Genomic DNA, 27,452 nt, shown 5'->3' with positions numbered 1-27,452 from the left:
TCTTGTAGCTTTTAGATTGGTGTTTCCTGATCCAACACACCTCAATCAAGTGGCTGAATCACCTCCACAGCACGCAGCCAGGTTCTAATGACCTCATTATTTCATTTATGTGTATTTAAGCAGAGATGTGTTCATGTTAGAGGAGAGTCTCTAATTGTTGGTGGGATTTTCTGTGCTGAAATACTTTTACATGCTGCCATCCCAGGGCAACTTCTGCAACAGTAGCAGCTCCACTCCTTAGTTGAATCCTCCGTGGGAGACTGTTGTTGCCTTTGCTGGACTTTCTTGACCCTATATGTTTCAAAAGACCCCTCTTGGCTAGATTAGGCTGCAGTCTAATTAGCAGCAACTGTTCTGTTCATTCAGATTAAGATGAGGGGTACCAGCTGCTCTGTCCTTGTTTGGCTTATTAGCAGATCATATTTAGGGTAAACATGATCTCTGATGATGGTAATTACATTAATTTTGCAAATAATTGCAGTCTATCTTTTTAAAGCAACCTAGACTCAACGTTAAATGCTTGCAAAAGAACAAATACAGTAAAGTTTTTGGGCTGAGGGAAAGACGGCTGTAATTACACAAATATTCCTGTAGATGGCACCAACACATTCTGTGTAAAATGCAGCGTCAGAGGAAGAAACTGTTGCGACTCTTTGTGTTCTGGTTTTAAGCTGTGATCCATAAAAACAACTTAATGCGCCTTTTTAGCTGGACAATCAGCGACTTATTTCAACATGTTGGACGGCAGCACGTCTGGAAATGAACCGGGGCTCTCAGCTTTACAGAACCGGGTCTCTGAGCCCGCAGATGGGACCCCCTCCTCCAGGTTCCTGCAGGCTGAGCAGGAGCTGAACGCCCTCCTCCGGGGGCTCACCTTCGGAGAGCCCGTCCGCTACATCTACAACCCGCTGGAGTACGCCTGGGACACCCACCGCTGCTACGTGGAGAAGTACTGCCAGCCCGGGAAGACGGTCCTGTTCCTGGGGATGAATCCTGGACCTTTCGGCATGGCACAGACCGGGGTGGGCATCGTCAGCAAGAGCACTGTTTACATTTAACCTGCTCTGCAAAACGGTTGTACCAAACTTTAAGGTGTTTTATTGGAGTTTTATGTTAACAACCAAAAATACGATAACCGTGAAGCAGAAGGAAAAAAAATGTTGAATTGGGTTTTATTTATTTCACAAATAGAAATCTCAAAAGTGTGGTGTGCATTTTTGTTCACCTTCCAAAACTCTGATTCCCCAAAATAAAATACAATTCAACCAATTAACTTCAAAAGCCGACTAATCAGTGAATAGGCTATTTGGGTGCACAATGCGCTGTTCACAGATGAACATGTAAAGAGTATGGTACAACTGCTAGCTGAGAGGCCAGCTAAGGAGCCTAAATCAGAGAAACAGGCTTATGATAACTCTGGAAGAGCTGCAGAGACCCACAGCTTATCTGGCAGGGCTTGTTGACAGAACGACTATTATTTTTCCTCCCAAATCTGGTCTTTGTAGAAGAGAATTGGAAAATGCCATATTTGGAAAAAAGCCCAAAGTCCTGTTTTATCACATGTAATGTAAAATAACAGCAAACATATGGAAAAAGGTGTTGGGGTCAGATTAGACCAAAGTGGACGTTTTTGGCTTGTATGTAAAGACTGTGTCTGTGTGGAGGAAAAATAACTGTAATTTCAACTATTTGTTGAAATTGTCACTTTGTTGTGACAGTATGAGACTGGTAATTTGTCGTTTCCCAGTGCTAGAGACAACCAGTTGGAGGCAGTTGGACGGTGTTAGTGCTGTCAATCACAGTCTCCTATGGTGCTGCTCATCTTACCTCCCCTTCTCCCCATTGCTGTTTGCTATGCTGCAGCTAGCATAGCCTGTTGTGAATGCTCAGTCTAGATAGCATGGCCACTGATGAAGGCATAAGGGGTTTTTCTGTATTGGTAAGCCATCAACACATTTAGTGGAGAATGATTGGCAGCGCTAAGACCCTCCCCCTGATTCTGATTGGTTGTTTTTGGTTGGAGCGGTGCATTTTTTCAGATGGCAATAGTAATGCAGGGAGAATGTGGAGGAGATTGATCATATCACAGATAATTTGTCTCATAATACTCTGTCACAGCATGGTGACAGATGAACAAATATGTAAAAAATATATATATATATTTTTGGTTTAAATAAAAGTTACATACTGCACCGTTAAGGTTCAGTATGAGTGACGTGTTCCTGTCTGTTTCAGGTCCCTTTTGGTGAGGTGAAGTCAGTCGTTGATTGGCTGAAGATCTCAGGTGAGGTCGGTCGCCCTGCTGAGGAGCATCCAAAGAGACGGATCCTGGGCCTCGGCTGCACACAAAGCGAGGTGAGCGGCGCTCGCTTTTGGGGTTTCTTCAGAAAGCTGTGCGGCGAGCCTGAGCAGTTCTTCCGCCACTGCTTCGTTCACAACCTGTGCCCGCTGATCTTCATGAGCGCCAGCGGGAAGAACTTGACGCCGCCAGAGCTGCCTGCAGCGGAGCGAGAGAAACTGCTGTCCCTGTGTGATGCGGCGCTCTGCAAAGTGGTGGAGGCGCTGGACGTCTCCATGGTGATCGGCGTGGGGAAGGTTGCGGAGCAACGGGCGCGGCGGGCACTGTCTGCATCCGGTGTAGTTAATGTACGAGTTGAGGGCGTGATGCACCCGTCGCCCAGGAACCCGCTGGCCAATAAGGGCTGGGAGGAGGTGGCTAAAGCCAAGCTGGCGGACCTGGGTGTCCTCCCTCTGCTGAGTAGCAGCTAACGAGCTACAGATCCAATCTGATGATTCATCAGGAGGTGAAGAGCTGCTGAAAAATGCTGCCGCTAATACCTTCCGACCATATGCTGCTCCATATTCAGCTTGTTATCGCAAACACCGTCTCTGACCTCTGTGGAGAAATCTTAACACAAGTCTACAGAGTTGGCATGTCTCCCCTTCAGTAATGACTGCATGAAGTGCATTAAATATTCATCCTCAGAACTACAAAACATCACTGTTTCTGTTGTAGAAACTGTTTGTACGTTTCAGGTTTCTTGCTGGTAGATTGCCCACATCTGAGGAGAGAGTTTGGTCCATTGTTATGCTGAACTTTATGCAGGACTCATGCATAAAGTTCATGCATGAGTGAAGCGGGGCTCTCAGAAAGGTATGGCCTTTTATTTCTGAATGTATTTTGGGCTAACTTGGTATGAAAATAAGAGTAAACAAAAGTATCTGTATTTCTGGACTTGGTTTATAACCCCAGGGTCTAAATGTGCCAGCCTGCCTTCCTTCCTTCCTTGTCTTGCTACCTTTCTGGTGCAGTTTCTTCTTTCCTTTTTTGTCTCTTTCCTATCTTCCTTCCGTAATTCTACCTTTATCTCCTACTTTGGTTCCTTTGATTGTGTCTTTCATTTGTTCCTACCTTCTTTTGGTTCTTTCGTTCCCCCTTCTGTCCTCATTTTCTTTCATTTCATTTTATTATTCTTTCTTCCATTCTTTCCTTTCTTCCTCTCATTCTTGCATCCTTCCTTTCTTTCTTTTGCTCTTTGTGTCCCTTCTTACTTCCTTCCTTCCTTCCTTCCTTCCACGTTTATGACTTTGCGGCTTTATGTTTTGTAGAAATTTGAGTCGCTCCATTATGTGTAGGGACATAAGCTCTCCATCTGAAGTTTGCCAGTGAACATCTGAATGATCGACAGTGCATTGAATATTAATCCTCAAAACAGAACCTGTTCTAGTCAGATGAGACCAAAATCCAGTTCTCTGTGATGGAGCCAAAACATACTGCTGGGGGACAATTCAGCAGGGAATCAAACTATTATTTCTTCCATATATCTGAAGCTCAGGACACTCTGTTCCCCTTTTATGTTGTAATGAAAACGACAACAAATATGTAGAAATAAATCATCAGTTAGACTTTAGTTCCAGCCAGGTGGTTTATCGACAGATTAAAATATTACCCACAATGATTCATTAAATGACTGTTACCACGCCGACTCAGTTAGCACGCCTAACAAACTACTAAAATGGCACCTAAATGTAACCATGGCTACATCTTATATCTACGTATGCTGCATTACATCCTGTTGAAAGAAATGTTACAAATGTGAGACGCTATTTTTTATACTTCTGTTTATCTTTTTTTGTTATATTTGGTTTGTTTTCATAACGTGTTGGTTGTTTTCCTCCGGTCTGTTTTAGGGAGCTGTGTCTTTGCTACTAAAATAAAAACACTCCTGTCTACAAATAAATGTTAAGTCTTTTCTTAATATTTTGTTTGCTGGAAAATATAAAAGTCATAAAAAAAATTTAATTTTTACCTGAGATTCAGCATGTTTTTTGCCACTTATTATAAATACTTTCGTGGTATGTTAAACAAGCACCAACCTAGTTTGAAAATATTTATAACAGGAAGGCTGAAATGTGAACTGCACTTGGTTTATTTAGTCTTTTTGAGCTTCCAGCTTCTGAAGATCTGTCCTGTCTTGAAGCTTGATGACAATTAAATTGATTTCATCATCAAATAATGTTGGCATAGTAATGAAACATTTATTGCCAATTTGAAGTCCATGGATAAATTGGAGGGGTCTAAAATATGTGAAGTCTTATTGTTTTCTTAGCTTGCCTTCTTTTTCTCTTATTTTTGGTTATATCTTAGCCGTGGAGCGCCGCTGCACTGCCATCTAGCGTCCAACGTGGGAACAACATTTTAGCAAAGTCACAGGATATAAATATAGTAAGTAGCCTACAGCTTGCCCTGAACATGAAACTTAAAAATAATGAATTTGCTTAAACAGCAAACATTTTATATATATACATATATGTAAAAAAAAAAAAAAGGTTCATATGACTTTAGCTATTTTTGTCCCTTGTTGTTGGTATCATTTACACGGTGTGACAGTATCTCCCCAGTTCTGGACAGCCTCTGATTATTGCAACATGTCCAAACTACAAGTAGCACACTCTCAGAATATGTTTTCTTTTCTGGGAGTTGAAGTCTTTAGAGCGACTTTGCCCCCTTACCAGCAATGCACTCACTACATCTCCCATAATCCGTTCTGTATCTGAGATGTTTATCTGGACTCCACATGGTCCAGGGGATGTTGTGAAACTCCTGCACCTGACAGAATTGCACATCACTTTCTCCAGACTGATCGGATCTCTCACGAGGAGCTGAAGGCAGGCGTACATTTCTCAAGAGATTAAGGTCTGATTCATTGTTCATTATCAAAATCTGACATTTAAATAAATAAAAGAAAAACTTGCATTAAGATGAGTTTTAAATGGATTTTTTTTAATTTCTAGATCTAAACTTAGCAAGTGTGACATCATTTTAAGTGTTTTGGATTGAAATTGACATTTTTAAAATATATTTCCTCTGAAACTTTGCTCAAACAAATTTAATAACGTTTTTCTTTTCGTGTTAGAAGGATTAGATTACTTTTTACTGTGACTAAGTAAAATACTTTTAAGATAACCCATTCTAAAATCTGATTCATAATTTCCATTATTCCTATTGTTTACTCTTGGAGTATTTAATATGACTTGCAGGTTTTGCTTTAACTAAACTCCAACAGACAGTGTGTGTTCGTGTGTTCGTGTGTGTGTGTGTGCGTGTGCGTGTGTGTGTGTGTGAGCTCCTTGCTTGCTATGAGCACACAGCTGCATTCCTGAGCTCAGCTATCACCTTTCATCAGCTGTTCTCATCCAGAGGGAAACTGGAGCTCATCAAACCAGACCCATGTGTGTTTTCTTCCTCAACAGCAGAGCTTCCTGTTACTTATGGATAAACAGCCGGCGGTGGTGTTTCGAAATGTGGGACAGTTGTACTTCCCCCAAACCAGGGTGGAGTGCCATTACAGTCTGACATCAGAGCATGGGTGGAGCAGCAGTGACTGGATAGGGATTTTTCAGGTATAATAACCCACGTTAGCATCAATTCTTAACCCTTGAGTGAATGATGGAAAGAATCTGCTTCACCCAATTTGTGTTTTACGGGTCATACTGTGTCTCCTGTGTGGTAGATGGGCTGGTCTTCAGTCAAACAGTATCACACCTACACATGGGCTCTGGTACCTGAGGGCTACACGGAGGGAACCAGCGTCGACCACTGTGCCGTTTTCCAGGGTACCAATTAAATTTATGAATTACTTACAGCACGTCTCACCACTCTCAGCAACAATATAATCAGACTGAATCTGTATCCATGACTCACCAGAGAGTCATGGATACAGTGCTGTATGTATAAAGCACTTTTAAAACAACACAGTTTGACCAAAGTGCAATAAAAACAACTCAATTATAACAGTGACTGTAAAAACGAACACTTCTAGTTGGGTTAAAAATGAGCTTTAAGAGAAGATTCAATCATATCAAGAACAGCTTTTTAATGTTTTTCCACAGATGAATCCAAAACTATTCATGCCCTTGACAGATTTTTATTGATACTTATTTCACTTTGTTTTGTTATCATTTTAAAGACACCTGCCTCCAACAAAAATGATTAATAATTTGCATAGATTTGGGGCTTAACTGCAACTGTTTACAAAAAAAATCAGTAGTTTCTCAATATTCTTCTCTCTCTGCCCTAATTGATACATTAAGCTTAAACAGCATTTTGCTTTTTTGTATAGAATAACATATTTTAAAATATATTCACTCTGGTTACTGCATGTTTTTAACATTGTAAAAGACGCACATGTTTCAGAAATGATACATTTGATGTCGCAGGGTTTAGACATCCAGATTCCTGGCACTGTAATCCGTCTATAACACAGAACAATAAAAAACTGCTTCTGTACTTAATATTTAATTTATTTTATAAAGATTCAGCCAATGTGGGTACAGTGAAGCATTGAAGATGCTTTCTCTCATAGCGCCAAAAAATGAATCAGGCAATATGGTTAGCTTTTTTGAAACTCTGCACATTTCCCCCCGTTGTAATATAATTGAGAGTGTGCTACTTGTAGTGGTCATTTTAATATCATAAACTGTAAGATGAATTTTGTGTGCATAAAAAAAACAAGGAATATTGAAATCATGTTTTGCATTTTAACAGAAATATGTAAACTATTTTAGCTAAGTAGAACAGGTTTATAAATATGCAGCTGACTCAGGAATGCTTGCTGTTGCAGGTTTTAATTGCTTTCCCACAGTTTCCAATACAAAACCCAAAGAATTGAGATCAACTAAGAATATCCAGCTCAAGAGCTTTTTATCTATTAATCTGTTACTGTTTAGGTTTATCGAATTTGAAACTATAAGCCTGAATATAAATTGTAAAGCTTTATATTTCTTCTGCAGCGTCGTACTTGCCTCGCCCCAGTGCTGTGGAGTACCAGTTTGTTTATGTGGATAAGGTGGGAAAGGTTTGTGCTCGCAGTCGTCCGTTCACGTTCTGTGCCCCGAAGCCGCTGGAGGAGCTGGAGACGCTGAAGGAAGAACAGGATGAGGAAGGTGGAGAGGAAGAGGAGCTGATGCTGGTCATTCCCAGAGCGCAGCTGCTGCAGGTGAGGGATTCACTGTGATGATAAACTGTGATGAAGACACCAACGTTGAGGAATTAGCAAATCCTCTGACTGGTTTCTGTAAAAAGGAATGAACTCTTCCATGTTTGCCTTTATCGTCACCAGAGTCGGCTCGAGCAGAGCCTCAAAAAACAGGCGGGCTTGCAGCGAGCTCTGGATGAAGCCAAGAAGGAGGTGGAGACCGAAAAAGAAACCAGCAAAAGAGCAAGGCTGGAGTGGGAGACGGAGAAGCAGGCAATGAAGGAGGAGATCACTGAGCTCAGAGACAACCTGAGGCAGATCTGTGAGATGCTGAAGAGACTGGAAGAAAAACACACGGTAAGAAGGGCTTGGACACCGAATCACATTCGTTTTTATCCACAAACTAAAACACACTGAACACAAATCCCACAGCAAAACTGTCATGAACACAGAGATACCCCCGACCCCATTTACATTTTCACATTTTGTCACATTACAACCAGAAACCTAAATGTATTTCATTGAGATTAAATGTGATAGATCAAGACAAAGTTGTCCATAATTGCAAAGTGGAAGGAAATGTTCAGTATATTAGCAGATATTTTAAAAAGTGGAGTACAGCAGGAACTGAAACAGTAGAGAGAAAAGACTTCAATAAACTAACGATGTCTCTGGAGGAGCTGCAGAGAGCAGCTCAGCTGATTCTACAAGGACTGTCAGTCTGCTGACTTTTATGGATGACCAGCAAAATACAAACAAATATGAGAAGTCCCAATTTTATTTCTCCACAAACCTGCAAGAAACAAAAATAACCAAGTGGAAGAATTTGCTTTGTTTAAATCAGACTAACATTGATTTTTCTTCTTTTTTTTTTACTCTACATGCAAAATGCTTTGTGATGTTGAAAACTAATATTTTGCATCGTCTTGAACATACCATCACACAAAACGCGGCCATGGCAGCGTCTTGCTGAGGATATGATTCTTTTAAAAGAGACAGAGCGGCTTAAAAACCCAGCTGGAAGCTAAAAAAAAAAAAAAAGAGTTGAAATCTGTGGTGAAATTTTAAATTAAATTCCAGGTCTGTTCTGACTAATATCAAGCACAGAAAGTCTCAGTCTCTTTAGGTCCAAATTTGGTATCTATATTGCTCCTAAGACTTACCTTTGAGTCTAAAAAAATAACTTCTTCTTGTAAAGGAAATTTGGAAACCATGCTTCAATTTCCTCGCACTCCTCAGTTTTTGGAAAACTCTTTCATCCGAAGCTTGCAGCTTTAATGTGACAAAAGGTTTCCAAGTGATACTTTCTAAAACATTGTAATCAATCATGTCTTATGCTGAAAGGATGTAAAGTACAGTCAGGAAATTCAGGGCTCTGAACTGAGAAAACTTGTGGCTGAAAAGGGCGAGAACCAGCAGCAAGTCCAAGACCTGAGGGGTGAGGTGAAGGTTCTGGCTGACAGAGAAGAGCAAGCAAACATGGAACTGCAAAGGTAAGATCCTGAAATATTTATGTGACTGCATCTCATTAATTGCAACTAAAGCTAATTTTATCTTTGTTTTCACAGGTTGAAGGAGAGAGTGAAGAAAATGTCCTCCCAGATAAAACATGATGAGGAAAAAAGGAAATCCCTGCAGGTATGAAACTCTGATGGTAGCTTAGTCACAAAGCTTTGTGAAAACAACAAGTTACATTTTACTTTTACTTCAGTAATTTCATTATGAGGTATTGCTACTCTTACTTGAGTAAAACATCTGGATACACTGTGAGAAAAACTGAATGAAGAAAAAACTTGCTTTAACAAAAAATTCACCAGATACACACACACACACACGCCCACACACCCACACACATATCTGCAATTTCTATTAAAGTTTCATAAGTTTTATATTGAAACTAATTAATTTGGAAATTTTTCATTTGCCTGATTTTGTTATTTATAACATAATTACAATTATTTTGTAATTATGTTATTTATATAAATGATTTTCATTTTGGTTTTTAAAATACCAAATTTTCCACATAACTGTCGATTTTTGTCCATTTGATGATCCCCAAACCCGATATTTTGATCAGTTACTCAGTATTTAATACTTTCTACTTTTGAGTAATTTCTTGGACGGTTACTTGAGTAAAAATTTGTTGAAGCTACTCTTACTTGTGCAGTTTTTGGGTGCTCTACCCACCCTCTGTACCTCTGATTGTTTCAGTGAGTCTTCATCTCTTCGCCAGGTGGAAGTGGAGGCCTCGGCTGCAGAGCTGCACAGCCTGCAGGAGCAGCTGGAAGCCAGCGACCATGTAGCCGAAGGCCTGCGCAACGAGCTGCGAGACCTGAGCACCCAGCGCAACCACACCCACGCTGAGCTGCACCAGGTCCGCCTCCAGGTGGCGCAGTTCACCCTGCAGCTGTCAGACCAGGACCTGGCCCTCAGGGAGGAGCGGGCCACCTGGGCCCTGGAGAGAGAGGCTTACAAGCATGCAGCAGAGGTGAAGATCCAGCAGGACGTGGTGCAGGGCATGTGTGAGACATATGTGGAACCAAACTTATTCTCAATCCTATTTTTATCAATTTTTGTGCAGATTGCCAAGAAGAAAGTCCAGGATCTGAGCTGTGAGCTGCAGAGGAAGGAGGAATGGCTCCAGGAGGAGAGGACTGAACGAGACAACCTGGAGGCAGAGCTCGGGAGAGAAGAAGTGAGCTACCAAAACACAACAAAAGTCAAAGCATCAACACACCATCAGCACAAAACTTGATGGACGTCGCACATAGTTGCTCGGTTGCTCAGAATGTGTTTCGGAGAAGCATTCCAGAGTTCGGCGCAGTTCTTTTCTTACACGCACGCTGGCAACCAGAGCAAACAGTTCCCGACATGTGATCAGCAGGACAGGAGGCGGGCCATGTCATATGTCACAGGGTGTGAGGTCGCTGTTCTCCCTGCAGGTGCTGCTGAGCGACGCCAAGCGAGAGCTGCAGGAGCTGAAGGCCGCTCTGAGGAAGGTCCAGAAAGGCAGAGAGCAGGAGCTACTGCACAAGCAGGCAAGGCTTCAACGCCACAAGCAACTCAGGGTTCATTGTAAACCTTCTTTCATTGTCATCGTTTTGCTTGAATGCATTATTCTAAAAATCATAGTGAAACATGATTCCCCGATGCCCAGCTTCATCTCCAGAGGAAGTGCATCTTCTGCTTATCTGATGCCCAGCATGTAGACTGTGTAGCTAAATATGTCTCTTTTAGTAAATAAAATTATTTTTAGTTTAGTAAATAAATACATCTTTTTTACAACTAAAATGTTACCAATTTGTGCTTTAAGTCCAGGTGTTCATCTGATTCACAGTGTTAGATTTTCAAAGTGGAAACCTGACATAAACATATAATCTCTAATCACAAATCACAGATAGTAATTTAGTATCGAGCATGAAAAATGATGAGCAAAAGTTTAGCTTCATACAGTTTGGGGAGAATGAGCCTGTTTTTAATTTGAAATAAATAAATTAGTGTGTCGCGTGTTAAAGTAGGTAAACTTACTGCACACATATTCCAGTTTGCACTTTTTAATTGCTTTTAACTGAGTTGAGTGTCTGAGTTAAAATAGTTGTCTAAAACCAAATCTCTCTTAACCTGGAGTTATAAACGCTAAACTAAGGAAGAGTTTAGCACTATTTGCCTTTTTAAATGAAATGAAATCAATTCTTCATTTATTTCAAACATGTAAAATGTCACAAAAAAATAAAACAATAAAGAATCAAACAGAATTATTTCAGAAGTTTGCGAAATGTTCTGCATGCTGTTTTTGTTGTGTGTGTTTTTTCTCCACTTACAGAGATATTATTCTAATCTTTTTTGTCTTACTGTGATAATCTGTTTGACTGAAACCTTCCAGGATTTGGTGACTTGCATTCGGCAGCTGGAGATGAAGCTGGGCATCGGGGAAGAAGCAAACCCAAACATCACAGAAGTTAAATGTATCTGTAAGTATGGAAAAGGATTTCCATGAGCCGGACCGGTAACTTTATTCTAAGGAGGCTTAAAATAAGGAATATTATGAAGCAGCTCCAGGTTCTTCATCTGAGAAAGGGGATTTCGCTCCATCAGCCAGATCTGCTTCTTCATCTTCCTGCCCGGAGGAAAGCTCCACCTCTGAGATCCCAGCTGAGACTCTCAGCCAAAGCGAGGGTGACGAGTCGCCCGTTGACTCACAGGTACGCCCGCCCGCCTGCTCAGCCCTAAACCAAACAACCATTAACAGCGCCTGCTTTAGGGACTGACCCACTCTGAGTGGGTAAATATTTGATTGTTGTCTCAAGGGATTCCTGCAGCTCTGCTGTGTCATGAGTGTTTGCTCCAGTTTCATTGTTAAACATCCGGGTTTCTGCCTGCTTCAGAAACAGGCCGGGGCAAGACAATCTGTCTGCAGGGATGAAGTGAATAAATTAGACGAAAGCAAACACTGTGTAATAAGAAAAATTATAAAATAACCAAAAATCACCTCAATAACTAACCTGTTAATATTCAAATGTAAATCATGTAATTGCCACTGAGCACAGAAGAGACATATTTACAAGGGAGACATGTTTATTTTCTAACTGAAAGGAGATTACATTTTTAAGTTAGTAATCATGCAAGGTAAATGCTACTTTATGTGTTTGGATTATTTTGTTTTTACTGCCAAGGCTGCCACCCCCCTTGTGTTGTTTTATGCTATAGCAAGTTAACTAAACAAACTCCAAGCTTCAGAAAAGAACATCATATTGTTGGAATGTCACCAATAATTTTATTATCTGCAGTACTGTTGAAGAGGAGGAGAGAAATAAAAATAGCATACCTAATAGTAAAAATGTTTATGTTTTTCCTTTATATGCCACAGCACAGCTGGCTGCTATGTTAGCTTTCTAATTTAAATTAGAAAGTAGCACGTTAAATTATAATGAGAAATCACTTCAGAAATGTGTAATGAGCCACAACCTCCTGTGTTTGACATGCAGAAATAATTTTTAGTTTTCAATGTAGCACATAAAAGTCATATTTCCCTGGAAGCTGGTAAATCCAACCCTGGAAATACTGGTCAGCATCCTAGGCTCTGACTCAAGCTTTTTTTTTTTTTTGGTCTGTGAAATCAGGATGAAAAATCTCAGCTCAGCAAACGCCAAACCGGCGAAGCGAAGCAGCTGATCCTGCCTGAACTCGTCAACCCCGTCCTGAGGTGAGAACAGTCCAGCCACACGGAGCATTGCTCCGGATATCCTCTCTTACACAATCTTTTCTGAGAGGCTGCGTCGCTGAGACACGTCAGAGTGGAAGTGTACATCTTGCTGATGAGAACTTTTCATCCCTCCATCGGGATTATATATGTCATATTTAATCTGCGGCTTTTGATTTGTTTGAACCACTCTTTTTTAAGATCAAATGATGCATACAACTCGAATGATTAAAAAAAAACAAACAAGAAATGGCAGCACAAGTTTTAATTATTAACACAGAGTCAAATATATGAACACAGCCCACTTTGCACCTGAACTGCAGGCTTTTTGTAGTCATCAGTAATCTTCCACCATATTTATTCCTGGATATTTAACAGGAGGGTTTAGTAAAATCAACCTTTTTGAGCTACGTGTCACGTTATAATGTTATTTCTTCATCTAAAACAGACCTGGAGTGTTGCTTTGGTTCTCTTATGCATGTGGAGTTATGATGACGCGTTGAAGGTGGAGTGTCGGAAAAAGTAGGAATTTCTTAAACAGACAGAGGCCCAATTTCAATGCATCAAGTTCGAAGTCGACATATGCAGCATTTTTATAAAAACTGAAGGTAACATAGTTACTTGATCGTGCTATAAAATATCACCATTCGCCTGGAAAATACAATTGTCAGACATGGCGGTGGGAGCATCATGCTGAGGGTTTGTTTTTCTGCCGCTAATACTTATGCACTTCACAAAGATGAAGGAATAATGAATGAGAACTACCTATAAACTAAACTTCTGCTAAAACCTTCAACTGAAACGTGGACATGTTGGGTTTTCCAACAGGACAATGGTCTTAAACTGGCCTTTTAATGGGTAAAACAGGTCAACTGATCTGATCCCTGATTTATGATGCTTAGAAATATACTGGGCTGTGTTTAAAAGCCAAGTCCATGCCTGGAAACCAAGCAGGCACAATGAGCTGCACCATTTCTAATGACAAGAGTTGATACATTCCAGCCAGAATGGAAAAACTGTGCAGTCGATTTTCCTTCCAAGGAACATTTCACCAGTGAGTCGTCAGAGACATTAAGTACACATTAAAAATAACACGAGCTCTAAATAACTGTGTTTGTATTTAGGAAAAACGCTCCAACTAAATCATCGAAAGCCCCAAATTGTTGTGAAGCTGCTGCCCACGGTGACGGAGGTGTACCACAAATTAAAATAGCGATTCGTTTAAAATCAGCTGCAAACATAAAAGTTTGTTCTCTATTACGATATTGTTTGATTGCATGTTCTGTGAAACTTTCATCTGTTTTCTCTGCAGTGAGCTGGCTGACTCCCCAATGTGGTGACAGAACAAGGAGCAAGCAGCTTTGGTGCCACTAATGTTTATTTGAATCCAAACTAAACAAAGAGCATTTAGTTAGCATTTGTTTCTTATATTTGTGAAAATGCACTTTAATTTTTTTTTTTTTTTCCTGAGTGGTCAATCATGTCATAGGAAATATTTCTCGTGTTATTTGCGAATCTCGACTCAGGTTACATGGATTTTAGTACTTGTAATTCAGTCCTTTGAGTTCCAGCCTTTAACCTGGAACTTGTTGTAATGTGAATATGTGGCAAATGTTGTGAGAAATATGCTGTTGGCCTGACTGTCATACTCTACGTGTTGTTCTGGTGCTATTTTGGCTCCTGGGTTTTTGCATGAGAGCATGACTCCTAAAACCGTGTCAAATGTGTGGGCGTGCGATCACGGCCAAGTGTGAAATGGTCTGTTTCAGCTTTTCAAGCACCGAGTCAGGCTGGAGGAACGTGAATGCCTGTCTGCAGCGCCGCAGAGTTGGGAAACTACGTTCAGGGTTCTCAGTAAAATGCTAGCAAGTGTTGTTCGGTTTCTGTGCTTTGTTGACATGATACTGACAGGAAAAAAGATCCCGATCTTTAAAATGATACACAGACATCTGCATGATGGAGGTCTTCACTTGACTGGAGTTAAAGCTAGTATGAAAAATCATGTAAAGTATATATATTTATCTTTTTCTTCTTTTTACCAAAATCATTAAAAACACATATATCGCCTCCTTTGTGGTGAACTCAATTTACAGAGAGAACATCACTTCTAACAGTTGGCCAGGCTGGCACATTTATTTTTCATTTTATAGAAATACTGTATAAAAATCACCTAAAAACTGTAAAAACAGTTAACAGTTAATAAGCTTATTGTTAAAAAATTCCTCTTTTTGAAAGAAAATGGCAAAAACAATTAAACTTAATTAGCAACATTGCTTAAAAACTGCTCTTTTTGAAATACTGCAAAAACAGTTAACTTTAATTACCTTTATTTTATTTCAAATAGCTCTTCATAAAAAACTGTAAAAATAATGAACTTAGCTTTATTTTTTTTTATTGTTCTTTTTGAAAAACTGTAAAAGCAACTAGCCTTAATTATCTGTATTTTGTAAAAATTGCTCCTTTTTTTGATTTTTCGGCTGAAGTGGCTTAGTTAGAGCCACTATGGAGGCTCTTAGGAGCCACTTGTGGGTCTGGAGCCGCGGATTGCTGACCTCTGCTTTAGTCCATAGTCCTGGTTCCTGTGTTTCGCTTTCTTCTTTTCAGCTTTTCTAAAGGATTCAGGTCTGGAGACTGAGATGGACATGGAAGAAAGATGAATAATTTCTGTTAATTATGTTTTGAATCAGTGTCCTGCTAACCCCATTCCCCCCAAATAACCCATTTGTTTATTTTAATTGAATTAATAGAAATCAACAACTAGATACAAGCAGCAATTTTTAACCCCTGTAAAAATGTCCTCAAATTATTACTTTAGGGCAAGATTATGTTACTGCAATAAAAGTAAATAAAATGAAATCAATTTTTAAGCATCTTTTCCAGTGGTTCCCACAAATGTGTCCATGTCTGTAAATGTTTGGTGGAAAAAAAAAAAATAAAAAAAGTTGAGACAACTGGACACTATAATGTCTGAGAACAAAAAAAATGCTTTTATCAAAATACAAGAAACGTCATAAAACATTTAATAGTAAGCATAAAAAAAAGCAAACATAGTTTCAGCCTCTCGTAGAAATGTAACCGGAGCATTTCAACACAGTTTTTGAATTTGTTTGTAGCTGTGTGCAATAGTCAAGAGACATCAAAGCTAATTTGGTTTCTCAGATGTAAGAAGACACAAGATGAATGTCGCTCCCTGAACACGTAGACAACATGCCTGGAATCAAATATTAAAGACATTTATCAGCAACAACAAAATGTTAGAGAGATGAGATTTATCCAGCTTCATTATTTAAAAAAACAAAAAGTAAAATCTTGCCCAACACAAAGTGACTTATCTGTCTTTGGTCTTTTATTGTTACATATTTATGCTTATCATATTGCTGGCTTGAGAGTTTGGCGACAACCTCTGTGGTTAATTTATTGCACCGGCTCAAATTCAAGATAATTAATAACATCAGAAACAAAGCATTTACTTTGAAATTAATAAGCATTATATGATCTGAAGAGATCATAAGAAGTGTAATTTTGGCTGGTGCTATGCAATTACTATGTTACAATGTGTGGGTGTGTGTGTGTGTGTGTGTGTGTGCGTGTGTGTGAGTGAGCAACGTTTAGATCCAATAAGAACAAATACAGCTTAGTGAAAATCCTGACAACTTTAGTTTTGCCTTTTTGATGGCTTTTAATCTGATTCTAAATACTTTGTTTTTAATATGGAAGACTTCAATCCTTTTGGTCCTCAACACAAGTCTTTCATTTGATCAGTTTTTATTCTGTTAGCAAAGAACTGTAATATTTTATCTCACTAAAATATCACCTTGTGCTTCAGGAGGACACCCGTTTACTGCTGATGCTGGATGATCATTTTTGATCAATTAACAATCGTTCCAATTAATTCATCTTTGAGATGAGGCTTTTAACTCTAAATAACTTCTTCAGTAATGTTTTCTGACTTGTAACCAGAGCCGGCCCAAGGTATAGGCAAACTCATGGGACATTTAATTCGTCTCTGATGTCAAACTTTGGAACGATTTGACCCCGAAGTTGAACACGCTCCAGTCGCAATCTGATCTGTGGGATCAGCTAACTACTATTAATACAATGCATTTTCTCTATTTTATACATTAAACACTAAAGTAACACATGATAGTTTGTACAACATTGTGTACGATACTGGTTTACTTAGATGCAAATTGTCAGAAGTACTAATAGATATTTTATATCTGTGACTTTTAAAATATTTTAGATAAACAACCCAAAACTGTTGACTTTCCCAATTCTGAGTTGATTTCAAAATGACATATTTATCAACAATCAACCTGCTTTAAAATTTCTCTAAAGGCTTCTGGACATCAAATTTAAAATGAAAGTCCTTTATATTTAAAATGTAGCTTTATTAGTTTATTAATTTATAGATTTAAAACATCCTAAGTTTAAGCGGGTCAGTGATGGCTCTCCAGATCAAAGCCCACTTTGGACAACTTTGGACCGGCTCTGCATGCATCCAGTGTGTTCAGCGTAAGCCGATGATACTGCATATTCAATTTAAAATGCATTTTTTTGAGAGTTTCATCCATTAAATTTATTTTTAATAGTTTATAAATGTGGCTTTAAACATGGAATTTGTGTAAATATGGAAAGCTACTATTTTTGGCATTATTTTAAAATCTTTGTTTCTTTATCTCATCTGCGCTTTCGAGCTTAAATTGTTGAAAATGGCACACACACACCTACACGCGCACACACACACACGCACGCGCCCCCCTCACACACACACCCTCCTGAGTATATTTATTTTAATATCTGTTTAGATATCTTTACTTGCAATATCAGAAGGTCTTTCTTGACTTTGTGTGACTAGGATTTTTAGTTTTGCAGAAACTGTTACACAGAAAGGTGAGACAGAATCAACCTGAGAGTGAAGGATGACCCCTCTGAAGATTTAAAGATTTTAATGGGGGGTCAGAAATATTAATATAGATTTATTAAAAGGATGAGAGATATGTCTTGTGTTTGCATTTTTTTCCTATTTGGCACCAAAGTTAAAACACCAGCTTTCCTATCATCCTCTCAAATAATTTCAAGACTGAAAACTTATTGCGATTTCTCTGAGTTTGAGTCCTGCTCATGACTCTCTTGTCTCTCTATCACACTTTTAAATGCTCTTGTCCAATAAAGCAGAAATGAAAAGGGTTAAAGTTCAAACTTCACACGCATCGAGTCGAATGAGAGTAAAAAATATACCAAACAAAAGAAGAGGCAAACAGACGTAAAGGTAACATGCTCAGGAAAAGGACGTACACAGAAAAAAATAAGTTGCATAATCTCTGAGAAGTAACTCTGAGAAGACATTCGTGGCACATGAACACCTTGTAGAGCTCAGCTGCTGCAATCAACCATTTTATACAGAGCGTAGCCCTTAAGAGACAGAAGAGGAGCTCCTTTTCTTCCTCCCAGCAATCCTTGCTGCTCCGTGTTGAACTCAGAAACATTTTTGCAAAGTCACATCGATATTTTAATGGTGCCCTCATTCATCCACTGAAATGTAGTGCTTTTTCTCTTTGTTTAGTTGCTTCCTATTCTGAATTGAAAACAGTTTCCTTGAAGTCAGTATGTACAGTTTATCATAATGTCATTAACGAGCCTAAATCTGTGAGGAGGTGTTGCTCTGTGCGGCTCAGCGGTCTCTCAGACAGGAAGCAGCCTTCCTCTCTCACTGCGTCTTTCCCGCCACGGCCTTCTTCTGTGCCGCCTCCCCCCACGGCTCGCCGTCGCTGTCCGCCCCCCACTCCCTCTCCTCGTCCCAGTAGTCGTCCTCTTCCTCCTCCTCCTCCTCTTCGAAGGCCGACTCGTACGTGGACTTCTCCTCCTGCTTGATGGCCTGGATGGCCGGGGGAGGGGCCGAGGCGCTGTCGCTGGAGTCGCTGCTGTCCTCGAAGGCGTCCGGGTTCTCCAGCATCTCCCTGATCAGAGGCGGCATGGGGCCCGGGATCTCCGTCTTGAGGGTGATGGCTCGCTCTGCACCTGCGGGCGAGCAGAGAGGCTCAACGTCAAAACAAATTGTTCTCCTTTCAGAGGAAACAAGTGGACCTAAGCTGTGCAGATTGCACACGGTGCTTTGCAAATGTACAAACTTTAATTTTATTCAGATTTTTAGACATTTTACACAGAGCAAAGCTGAAAGAAGTTGCTTACAAAAAACACCTGAAAAGTGTGGCATGCATTTGCATTCAGTGGGAGTGGGAATCTGAAAAGAGTTGATGGAGAAGGCGGATGGAGCTGAATGCAGAGCACTGCTTAACTTGCATATGTTAAGGAAAGACTGCAAACGATCCATTTTAGTTACTTTGCAGTCCCAACCATGAGTGACAAAACTGTGCAGACATCTTCCGTGTACATATTAAGTGATACAATACACAAAACCTTGTAAAAGTGACCTATTATGTTTCCTTGAATAGGTTAGGATAGGTCTATAAAATATACAAAACATGTTCATTACATTTCTTGGACAACATTTTTAGTTAATGAGATTGTCTAGTCAGTTCTGCCTATTTTGAGCTCCTTTCAGAATGAGATGTCTCAGGGCATCTTGTCACTTTAAAGCAAAAAAAGCTGCTGCTGGCCACGCCCCCAACTCAACTTTTACACTCGTACATGAAAATGCCTATAAACAGATGTGCAATTATACAACCGCACATCTTTGAAAAGCAGACGTGGAGCTTCCGGCACAACCAACAAGAATGAAACAAGTGGTTTCTGGATGGTAAGTCAACTACGAAACCTTTGTCTTTTCCAGCAGCCATTGCACAGCAGTAAAACCAGATGACCGAACTCAGCTTGGGTTGCTAGGTGACAGGCTGGGCTTCGCTGGGGTTGCTACTTTTTGCTGCTTTTAGAAGCCGTAGAAACCCAAATGGAAGTATGAAAACATACAAAATAGGGATTTTTCATAATATGTCCTCTTTAAGATTACAACCGGGAGCGGAAGACTTAAGTTTTGATTTACTCAAGTTTTATATATATATAAAAAAAATTTCTCAAGTTTTATAATAAAAAAAGAAAACACCCTAACCTTTGGTGCTGATTCCTCGCAGGTCTGTGACTTTCATCAGCATGCGAGGGAACATGTGAGGCTTGTTCGGGCGTCTGCGGCGAGTGTAGATCTTTAGAGCCTCCAGCAGCGGCTCCTGGAGTTTGTCGACCTTTTCCGGCTCTTCCAAGTCCATGCGGTCTGGTGAGGGGCAAAGAGGAAACAATATTAACCTCATGAACAGCTGACAAGAAGACATAAGCAAAATGAGACACTTTATAGATGCGGTGAACTAGCCGGCTCACTAAACTTTTACCTCCACAAATGAGACAGATTGCACTTAAGAGCCCCGTCTCTGTGTCGTCCATCTCCAGAGGCAGGAGCTGACCGGCGAAGGCAAACACCAGGTCTGTGAGCGGCCCAAAGCCGGCGTTGTGCATCTGGGTTCTGTTGAGAGTCAGGCCGTCTGAGAACGTCATTGTGTCCTGCTCTGGAGTGTAGCGGGTGCATATCCTCAGCATCTGCACAAGGGAAGGAAAAACATTACAGAACATAGTTGAAACCCCCCCTAATATTTGCTTTGTCTCAACAAGTGAAGCAGTGTGATGAATGAGAAAGCCTTGGGAAGGTGGAGGGTTGGTTAAGCAGGAGAGGGCTAATACCAGGATGTCCAGGCATGCAGATTTGAGGAGGGTGATCTGGTCAGCGATGGTGAGCGTAGTGAAGCCTGGTAGTCGCTTGGCAAACTCCACAATCTTTATAATGCACTTAGTGGAAAGCTCACTGAACTTATCCCACAGGCCCAGGTCCAGTTGCACTCTGTGGTCAGCGCTGGAGTTCTGGGAGAGAGAAACAGGAACACTTTTTGTCTGCGCAGAGTCGGCACTGTGGTTTGTCTTTTCTGGAAAGCAGCTAGCCTCGGTGCAGAGTGATGCGGACACTCCGTCGTGAGTGGAAGTCAAAAACTCACTGTGGTGTATTTTCCCAGCTGGCACAGAGACGGGAATGTCTCTTGGTGAGCTTTGCTGACTTTGTTCACAAGCTCCTCCAGTTCTCCGCTGAGCTCGTAGTTCTCGGGCAGCACCACCTCCTCCTTCACGTCCTTCTTCTTCTTGTTCCTGTCGTTGCGCACGGCTAAAGGTCGAAGAAAATCCAGTTACTACAGGATGTTCAGCTATGATGTCGCAAATTTGTGATCGCAGCAACTTGCAGGCCCACTCCACAGTTAATGGCCCTCCTAATAAAGTTTGAAATAAGTTTTCAATTAAATCTAAGTCTAAGTCAGCTTAAAAAGGTTAGATATAAATTAATTAACAGGACGAGTTGTTTTCCAGCCCACAGACCTTCTTTGGACATGCCGACCTCAAAGCACTTCTGCAAACGACAGTATTGGCAGCGGTTCCGGGTCACTTTGTTAATCTGACAGTTCTTGTCTCGGTGGCAGGTGTACACCATGTTCTTCTGGATGCTCCGGCGGAAAAATCCCTAAAAAAGCAGAAAAGACTCTGATTTATTTCCTTGTTCTACGGTTCCAGAACAGACAGAAACAGGACAGCCCTCAAAATGTTTCCACTTTGGGCGTGCCGTGGTGGCATAGGGGTTAGCGCAACCCATATTTGGAGGCCTTGAGTCCTCGACGCGGCCGTCGCGGGTTCGACTCCCGGACCCGACGATATTTGCCGCATGTCTTCCCCCTTTCCAGTCAGCCTACTGTACTAGAGCCCACAAAAGACCCCCTGGAGGGGTAAAAAAAAAGGTTTCCACTTTAGCTAACATAAAGGTAGAATATAATCTAATTACAGTGTCTTTCAAAGTATTGGTACCCCTTCAGATTTTGTCATGTTGCAACCTCAATGTATTTTACCAATTTTAACACGATAGACTGACAGAAAGTCTGCGATTCTGAAGATGAAGTAAATATTACAAACCTGAAAAGTGTGGTGTGCATTTTTATTTGGCCATCCTGATTAAATACTTTGTTAAATCATCAACAACTTTTGGTTTACGTCTCTTCCTGCTTTTAGAGACAAACATTTTTGCCCATTCTACCTTGAAACTGGATCAAACATCTGTGTTTGTGAACATCAATCTCTAAGTGAAGTTCTCCTAGTCAAACTAGAAATAGGTTTGGACTTTGACTGGGCCATTCTAACACAGGAATATGCTTTGATTTAAACTATTACTTTGCAGCCTTAAATGTAAGTTTCTGATTTATTGGAAAATGAACCTTCACACCAGTCTTAGGATTTTATGCTTCCTAACAGGTTTTCTTCTGGGATTACCAGGTATTTAGCTCAATCCATCTCCCATTAATCTGTTCAGTTTAATTTCCACTACTGAACTGCTGGATTTTTATTCTGATTATGAGTGAAAAGAGATGCATATAAATTCCCATCTTCCTTTTTAAACCTTTTATTGTTCAATAAATTTAGGTAACAATGCATAGCTTTTCCTTTCTCTGAACTTTTATACATTACTTTCAGTTGGTCTATGACAGGAAATCCTAAACAAAGGTCTTGCATATATACATGCTGCAAATAAATTATTAAAGAGATCATGTATTTAGGATTTTAGTTATTTTTAAACAGCTGCAATCTGTTTTTGTTAACCTTTAAATGACACTGGGTTTAACTTTTATGTAAGTAGTCTGATATCTTTTAAAGCTGAAATTTAAATGACAACTTCACATTTATTTGGTATTTAAAACTAGATTGGGAAACACTGAACTTCCAGATTATGCTGCGTGCCTGTGCAGTGTGCAGTGGCAGTGGGTACACAGCAGGGGGCAGCAGCAAACACACAGCTGCACTCTTCACACATCTGTTTGGCTCTCAGAGAGAACCAGGTTCCCACTCTGGGTTTCTTTTAAACTGACCTCAGCTGTTCAGCTTCTTCTTCTTCTTCTTTTCTTTTTTACACATGTCCTGTAAACTCTGCATGCACCTCTGGCTTCATTTACCTTGCAGCCCTCACAGGAGCTCACTCCGTAGTGATAACCAGATGACTTGTCCTGGCACACAAAGCACGGCTTGTAGACCCGCGGAGGAGGAGGAGGGGAAGGGGAGCTGGGCACCATCTCCTCTGAACTGGTGCTCTGCGTCTCCACCGCTGCAGGGCAAGAAAATAAAATTTAAAAAAAAAGGGACAAAAGGTCACTTATTATAAGAATGCATCTTGTTTGCATTAATCCTACGAGTCTTTGAAATAATGATGAAAGCAAATGCAGCAGCTGATTAGGAGAGAGTGGTCAACAAACAACCCCCATCCTTCCTCGGGCCACCCTGTGGAGCCAGAAGGGAACAAGCTCAAAAGCAGACATTTTTAAGAGAAAAGGGAGGAGGGCGGGGGGCTCTGCTGATTGACAGGGACTTAAAAGAGACACAATTAGCTGATGGCCAGATGGCCCTGCTGATAAAATGCTGATTGGCAGCTGAGCTTTGATTGGCTTCCCCATTTATTGGAGAGCAGGAGGTAAGGTGGGACACCTCTGCTGACTTTTTGAGTCAAATATAAAAATGTTGCACGTGTGTGTTTGTGTGCACACCCATATGCTTTGTTTTCCTTTTCTTTTCTGTTATTTTATTTGGAAACGCCATCCAACCGGACCTGCCCGTCTCCCCAAAGCCCCATGTGAACAAACAGAGGTGGGATGTTTATGAGACCTCGCTGTCTCCCTCGGTCCCCTCGCACTGTCTCGCTAAGGAAAATTTCACACTGTAGAACAGCATATTTTTTGGCAGAGGCCTTCCTCTGCTCCTGGTGAAAAAGATTCAAGACAAACAATGTTTAATGGTTGTAGTAAAGTTCATCCAGCTGTGGTTTCTTGCACTTAAATGACAATACAGCAGAAAACCTGAGGAAAAACTGCAACGACCCAAGTATCTATTTAGAGAGCAGGATCATTTTATGCTTGACTGTTATTGGTTGAATAGAAATTAAGATACAATTTTTTCCAAACAGCAAATAAAAACACTCCTCTGTACTGATGTTGTTAGTGAGGGAGGATAACTCAGGTGGCTATTTTTTAGCATCAGTGATGTACACTTTTAAATTACTTTTCAGGAATTACTAAATGTTTTTCAAGAGAGGAAAGACAACTTCAGTGTTGAAGCTGAGAGTATTATTGTAAAGTTGCTATTTAATTATTTTAAAAACCTTTATTTTGTCATGCAGCATGACAAAATAAAGGAGCATGAAACAGCCTTGATTAGGAAATACTGACGTGTTTTTGAAATTGTTACAATTACAGATTGATTCTACGACTACTGTTTAAAGCTAACAATGCTAGCTTACTGCAGAGATTACTGTGCTGATCATACTAAAGATTGATAATAAAAGATGCTGAAGAGTGCTTAAAATGTCAACTCTTTAATCAATTTGTCTTTCCTCTTAAATATTAGCGAAATCCAGTTTATCTGCAGAGCTGTGTAACAGTGTCAACTCTCCAAAATTCAACTTCTATGTAAGTCTGGGCTGTTTTTAAGTAGTAATTGTTTTGTGATGCTTCAAACATCTTATTGTTGAAATACATGAATGTCAAAAGCAAAAGAGGAATCAATTAAAATGGGCACAAACAGAACAGAACTTCAGAAATCTGGGATTGGAAATCTACCACAAAATCTCTGATCAAATGTGCCTTTCAACTTTCACCTTCAGTCACCCCAACTTCACCTCTCTGAGCCCCCGCCTGCCCCCACCCCTCTGTTTCCTGGCCCTAAATTCCTCAGTGCAGGCTGGACGGGGTTTAATAGTTGCCCAGGCTCATAACCAGCCCAATAAAGGTTGTGTCTCGGATGGGAAGGGGGCCCCGGCCAGGGTGACGGCCTCTTTATTGGGATCCAGTCACCTTGGGCCGCTATTCACATCAACAGCTCCATCCTTGGTACACTTCCTATTAAAAATAAAGAATCTGGGGGTCAAATACCCCAAAGTCACAGCCCCTCCTGTCACCTTCAATGGACAGCACAGGACTGAACCAAATGTGGCCCTCACCCCACGGCAGCAACCCCAACCTGAACCCCCAGCTCGTCATTAACAAGAGTGGTAAGGTTTCAAACCCAGAGAGGGACAAAGGAATTATCTAATAAAAACAGAGAGGGGAAAAATGAAAAGAGAGAGAAAGGGAAAGCAGGAGGTGAGCCCGAGGACAGAAACTTCTCAGTGGAAGGGAGGTTAAATAAAACCTTGACTATTTAACTTTGACCTTGACTTCGAAGACCACTGCTAATGATCAACAGCCTCCTATAAACTTCCCCAATGTGTGCAAATATTTTTAAAAATGGACACATCAACACCAGCCCGGCAGGAACTAATGTAATTTAACAACTCATTCCCCGTTGAACACTGTTGGATGCCGAATATATCTGAGCAGCGAAGTATTAGGCAGACCAAGAAGTCAGTAAGCTTTCAACACGGCTGCTGCTTTCCACAACAAACCCGCTATCTGTGAAAATAATCCCTGTAACATAGTAAGTTGTTTTTAAATTGATGGCTGGAGGTATTTTGTAAGCCTCCAACTGATTTTGACAAAGAAATCTGCAAGTTTGCACATGAGTCTCCGGGATGAATGCTTCCCTCTCCGGGATTCTTCTTCTGCAACAGGAAACCAAAACACACCAACAGGGATTACAGCTCATTAGCAGCTATTCATCTCTCCGAGACACATCTGCATAATTTAGGAATTTTCTGTTGGTTTCAAGTCTTAAAGAGGCATTTACAAACATTACTGTCAGGATTAATTTATTCAAGCTAAATGCGGATTTTCATCCATTTGAATTTGACGACACGTTCTTTAATCATTTCTTCCGTATTTAAGAACCACAGGTGCAGACCGTACTGTCCCGTCTGGATTAAATGTTTACATTTTGACTCATCTGGTGTGCTCTGCAAAGCAAAAAGCTGAAAAAAAATCTCCTGATTAAATACTGTATGCAGTGAAGAGCAGTGCAATGAGTTCATTTCAAGCTATGCTGTGAGATATGGCAAAACCTGGATTCTGAGATGCAACATCCTGCACACTGAGTAGAGATGAGGGAAATGGCTAAAAATAAATGGAGCTGCATGATATTAGACAAAATAAAAAAAAAAAAAAAAAAAAAAAAAAAAATATATATATATATATATATATATATATATATATATATATATATACTGTATATACTGTATATACACAGAAAAAAGAAAACGACACCTTTAATTAGAGTAAATTTATGCAGTGGGGGGAAATCTTGCTTTTTCAAATAATTAATTTGAATAAAATAAGCAAATCTAACAATTCCTTTAATAACAATAAATCACACACAAGTATTTTTTTCCATTCTTAATCATGTAATTTGTTGTAATTGCGTTAACCACTATTAGCTTAAACCTGTCCATAACTACAGTCAGAGCAACAGAAGCTGTGACAAACAGAAATCGACAATGTTTGCTTTTAGAGAAGAAACGGCATATTGGGGTTTCCAAGTTTTCATAACAACAATTTCAAAGCTTCCAGGTGCTTTTAATAATGTAAGGAATACACACATTCAAAGAAATTGAGCCAAATTGCTCCTAACATGAAAACATGGCTAAAAAAACTTGGAATGACACAGGTATTAAATATTGAACACATGAAGAAAATTAGGTGTAAAAAAGCATAGAAAGCCAAGAAACCAGCTAAAATCTGTCAGTATTTAGAAAGCATTGCTATTTCTATGTGAAATAGCAATGCTTTTCCCATGACCAAATCAATCACAGTCTGGTGAAACTTGTAAAACCTTCAAAAAAGTCTTACAGGTTTAAAAAAGATGCTAATTGAAATTATTTTAACAGCATTTTTAAATGTCTGAATGTTCCAGTAATTCCCATTGGAGTCGTAATCCAGAAGTAGCAACCACCAGAATCAGATGCTGATGCTTTCTGGGTCAAAAGAATAACCAACTTAGAGGTCCAAAAGCCAAAGTGGACACACAAAGAGCTCCACAAACTTCTGGACACAGTAGGTTCAGTTTTTCACCCTGGAAACAAAGAGTAATGCAGTCAACCACAATGGCCTTTATGTGCATAAAACTCCACTGCTGAAGAAAAAACATGCTGCAGGTTGTTTGATGTTTGCTACATTTGCTTAAATCTGGTCAGATCAGGTCAAAGGTGAACTCGCTGGACGCCTTTTCACAGATCATGTTTGAAATCAGAATTTTTCTGCCCAAAATTATTACCCCAAAACCAAGGTGAGGTTTGCAGGTGGGAGCATCTTGGTGTGAGCTGACTTAGAGCAGATGCTAATGTCAGACTTCATAGAACTGCGGAACTTTTCTGGTAAGAATCTGAAGATTTAACAAGTGTGGATCGTCAAGCAAGACAAACATCCCAAACACACAGCCGACTGCTAGAACAGCACAGCCCATAACCGGACGTGTCACAGAACATTTACGGAAAGAACTGTAGATTAGAGAGCATAAAGGGACTTCAGGATTTTAAGGTCTGGGTCAAACTCACACCTGAGCAATGTTTTTGACCAGTTTCTCCTAAATGGAGACACTGGTCATACAAGAGCATACTGTACATTTATGCTTTGTGTGTTTGATACTTATATTCCAGCTTAATACCCAGGGTGACTAATTGGCATTGATTTTTATTTTTATTTTGTATCTTTTGTATGAGTGGATTCCTTGGGTTGCTTCTGACATCTGGTGTGATTATCAAGTTAACAGAAAAACTAAAAAATATATTTACAGAGAAACTCAGGCAAAAACATTGGAAATGGTTT

General features: G+C 40.2%; 3 protein-coding genes across 8 annotated transcripts in view; 2 read left to right on the top strand and 1 right to left on the bottom strand.

Annotated features, from left to right (window-relative positions):
- The first annotated feature begins 632 nt into the window (after positions 1–632).
- Positions 633–3,505, top strand: smug1 (single-strand-selective monofunctional uracil-DNA glycosylase 1). The gene is made up of 2 exons (XM_005799922.2): positions 633–1,022; positions 2,236–3,505. Exons 1-2 carry the CDS (start codon positions 735–737, stop codon positions 2,767–2,769), a joined length of 822 nt encoding a protein of 273 aa, XP_005799979.1. The 5' UTR covers positions 633–734; the 3' UTR covers positions 2,770–3,505.
- Positions 3,506–5,039: 1,534 nt separating this feature from the next.
- On the top strand, positions 5,040–14,552 carry LOC102234607 (calcium-binding and coiled-coil domain-containing protein 1-like). Of its 4 annotated transcripts, none has more exons than XM_023324760.1 (14): positions 5,040–5,197; positions 5,755–5,904; positions 6,015–6,117; positions 7,294–7,499; positions 7,623–7,835; positions 8,883–8,971; positions 9,047–9,116; positions 9,712–9,966; positions 10,060–10,173; positions 10,421–10,516; positions 11,362–11,449; positions 11,529–11,680; positions 12,599–12,681; positions 13,991–14,552. In XM_023324760.1, exons 2-14 carry the CDS (start codon positions 5,773–5,775, stop codon positions 14,016–14,018), a joined length of 1,629 nt encoding a protein of 542 aa, XP_023180528.1. In that variant the 5' UTR covers positions 5,040–5,197; positions 5,755–5,772; the 3' UTR covers positions 14,019–14,552. The 4 variants fall into 4 exon arrangements, with proteins under 4 accessions (XP_023180528.1, XP_023180527.1, XP_023180526.1 ...); XM_023324759.1 differs by having other exon boundaries at positions 5,041–5,197; positions 5,758–5,904; positions 8,823–8,971; XM_023324758.1 differs by having other exon boundaries at positions 5,041–5,197; positions 8,823–8,971.
- LOC102234352 (retinoic acid receptor gamma-A-like) overlaps positions 14,144–27,452 on the bottom strand; it is a 51,558-nt gene continuing 38,249 nt past the window's right edge. For 2 of the 3 annotated variants that reach the window (XM_014469052.2, XM_023324761.1), the window contains 7 exons: positions 22,665–22,813; positions 21,049–21,190; positions 20,676–20,839; positions 20,368–20,544; positions 20,022–20,226; positions 19,748–19,906; positions 14,144–18,699 (listed from right to left, as the gene is read on the bottom strand). In XM_014469052.2, the coding sequence (XP_014324538.1) occupies positions 18,389–18,699; positions 19,748–19,906; positions 20,022–20,226; positions 20,368–20,544; positions 20,676–20,839; positions 21,049–21,190; positions 22,665–22,813 (1,307 nt within the window). In that variant the 3' untranslated portion in view covers positions 14,144–18,388. Of the gene's footprint in view, positions 18,700–19,742; positions 19,907–20,021; positions 20,227–20,367; positions 20,545–20,675; positions 20,840–21,048; positions 21,191–22,664; positions 22,814–27,452 lie in introns of those variants that run through there. The other variant, XM_023324762.1, reaches the window with a different exon arrangement.

The sequence above is a fragment of the Xiphophorus maculatus genome, chromosome 20, assembly GCF_002775205.1.
Source record: "Xiphophorus maculatus strain JP 163 A chromosome 20, X_maculatus-5.0-male, whole genome shotgun sequence".
Classification (NCBI taxonomy): domain Eukaryota; kingdom Metazoa; phylum Chordata; class Actinopteri; order Cyprinodontiformes; family Poeciliidae; genus Xiphophorus; species Xiphophorus maculatus.
This window is presented reverse-complemented; position numbering and strand designations above follow the sequence as displayed.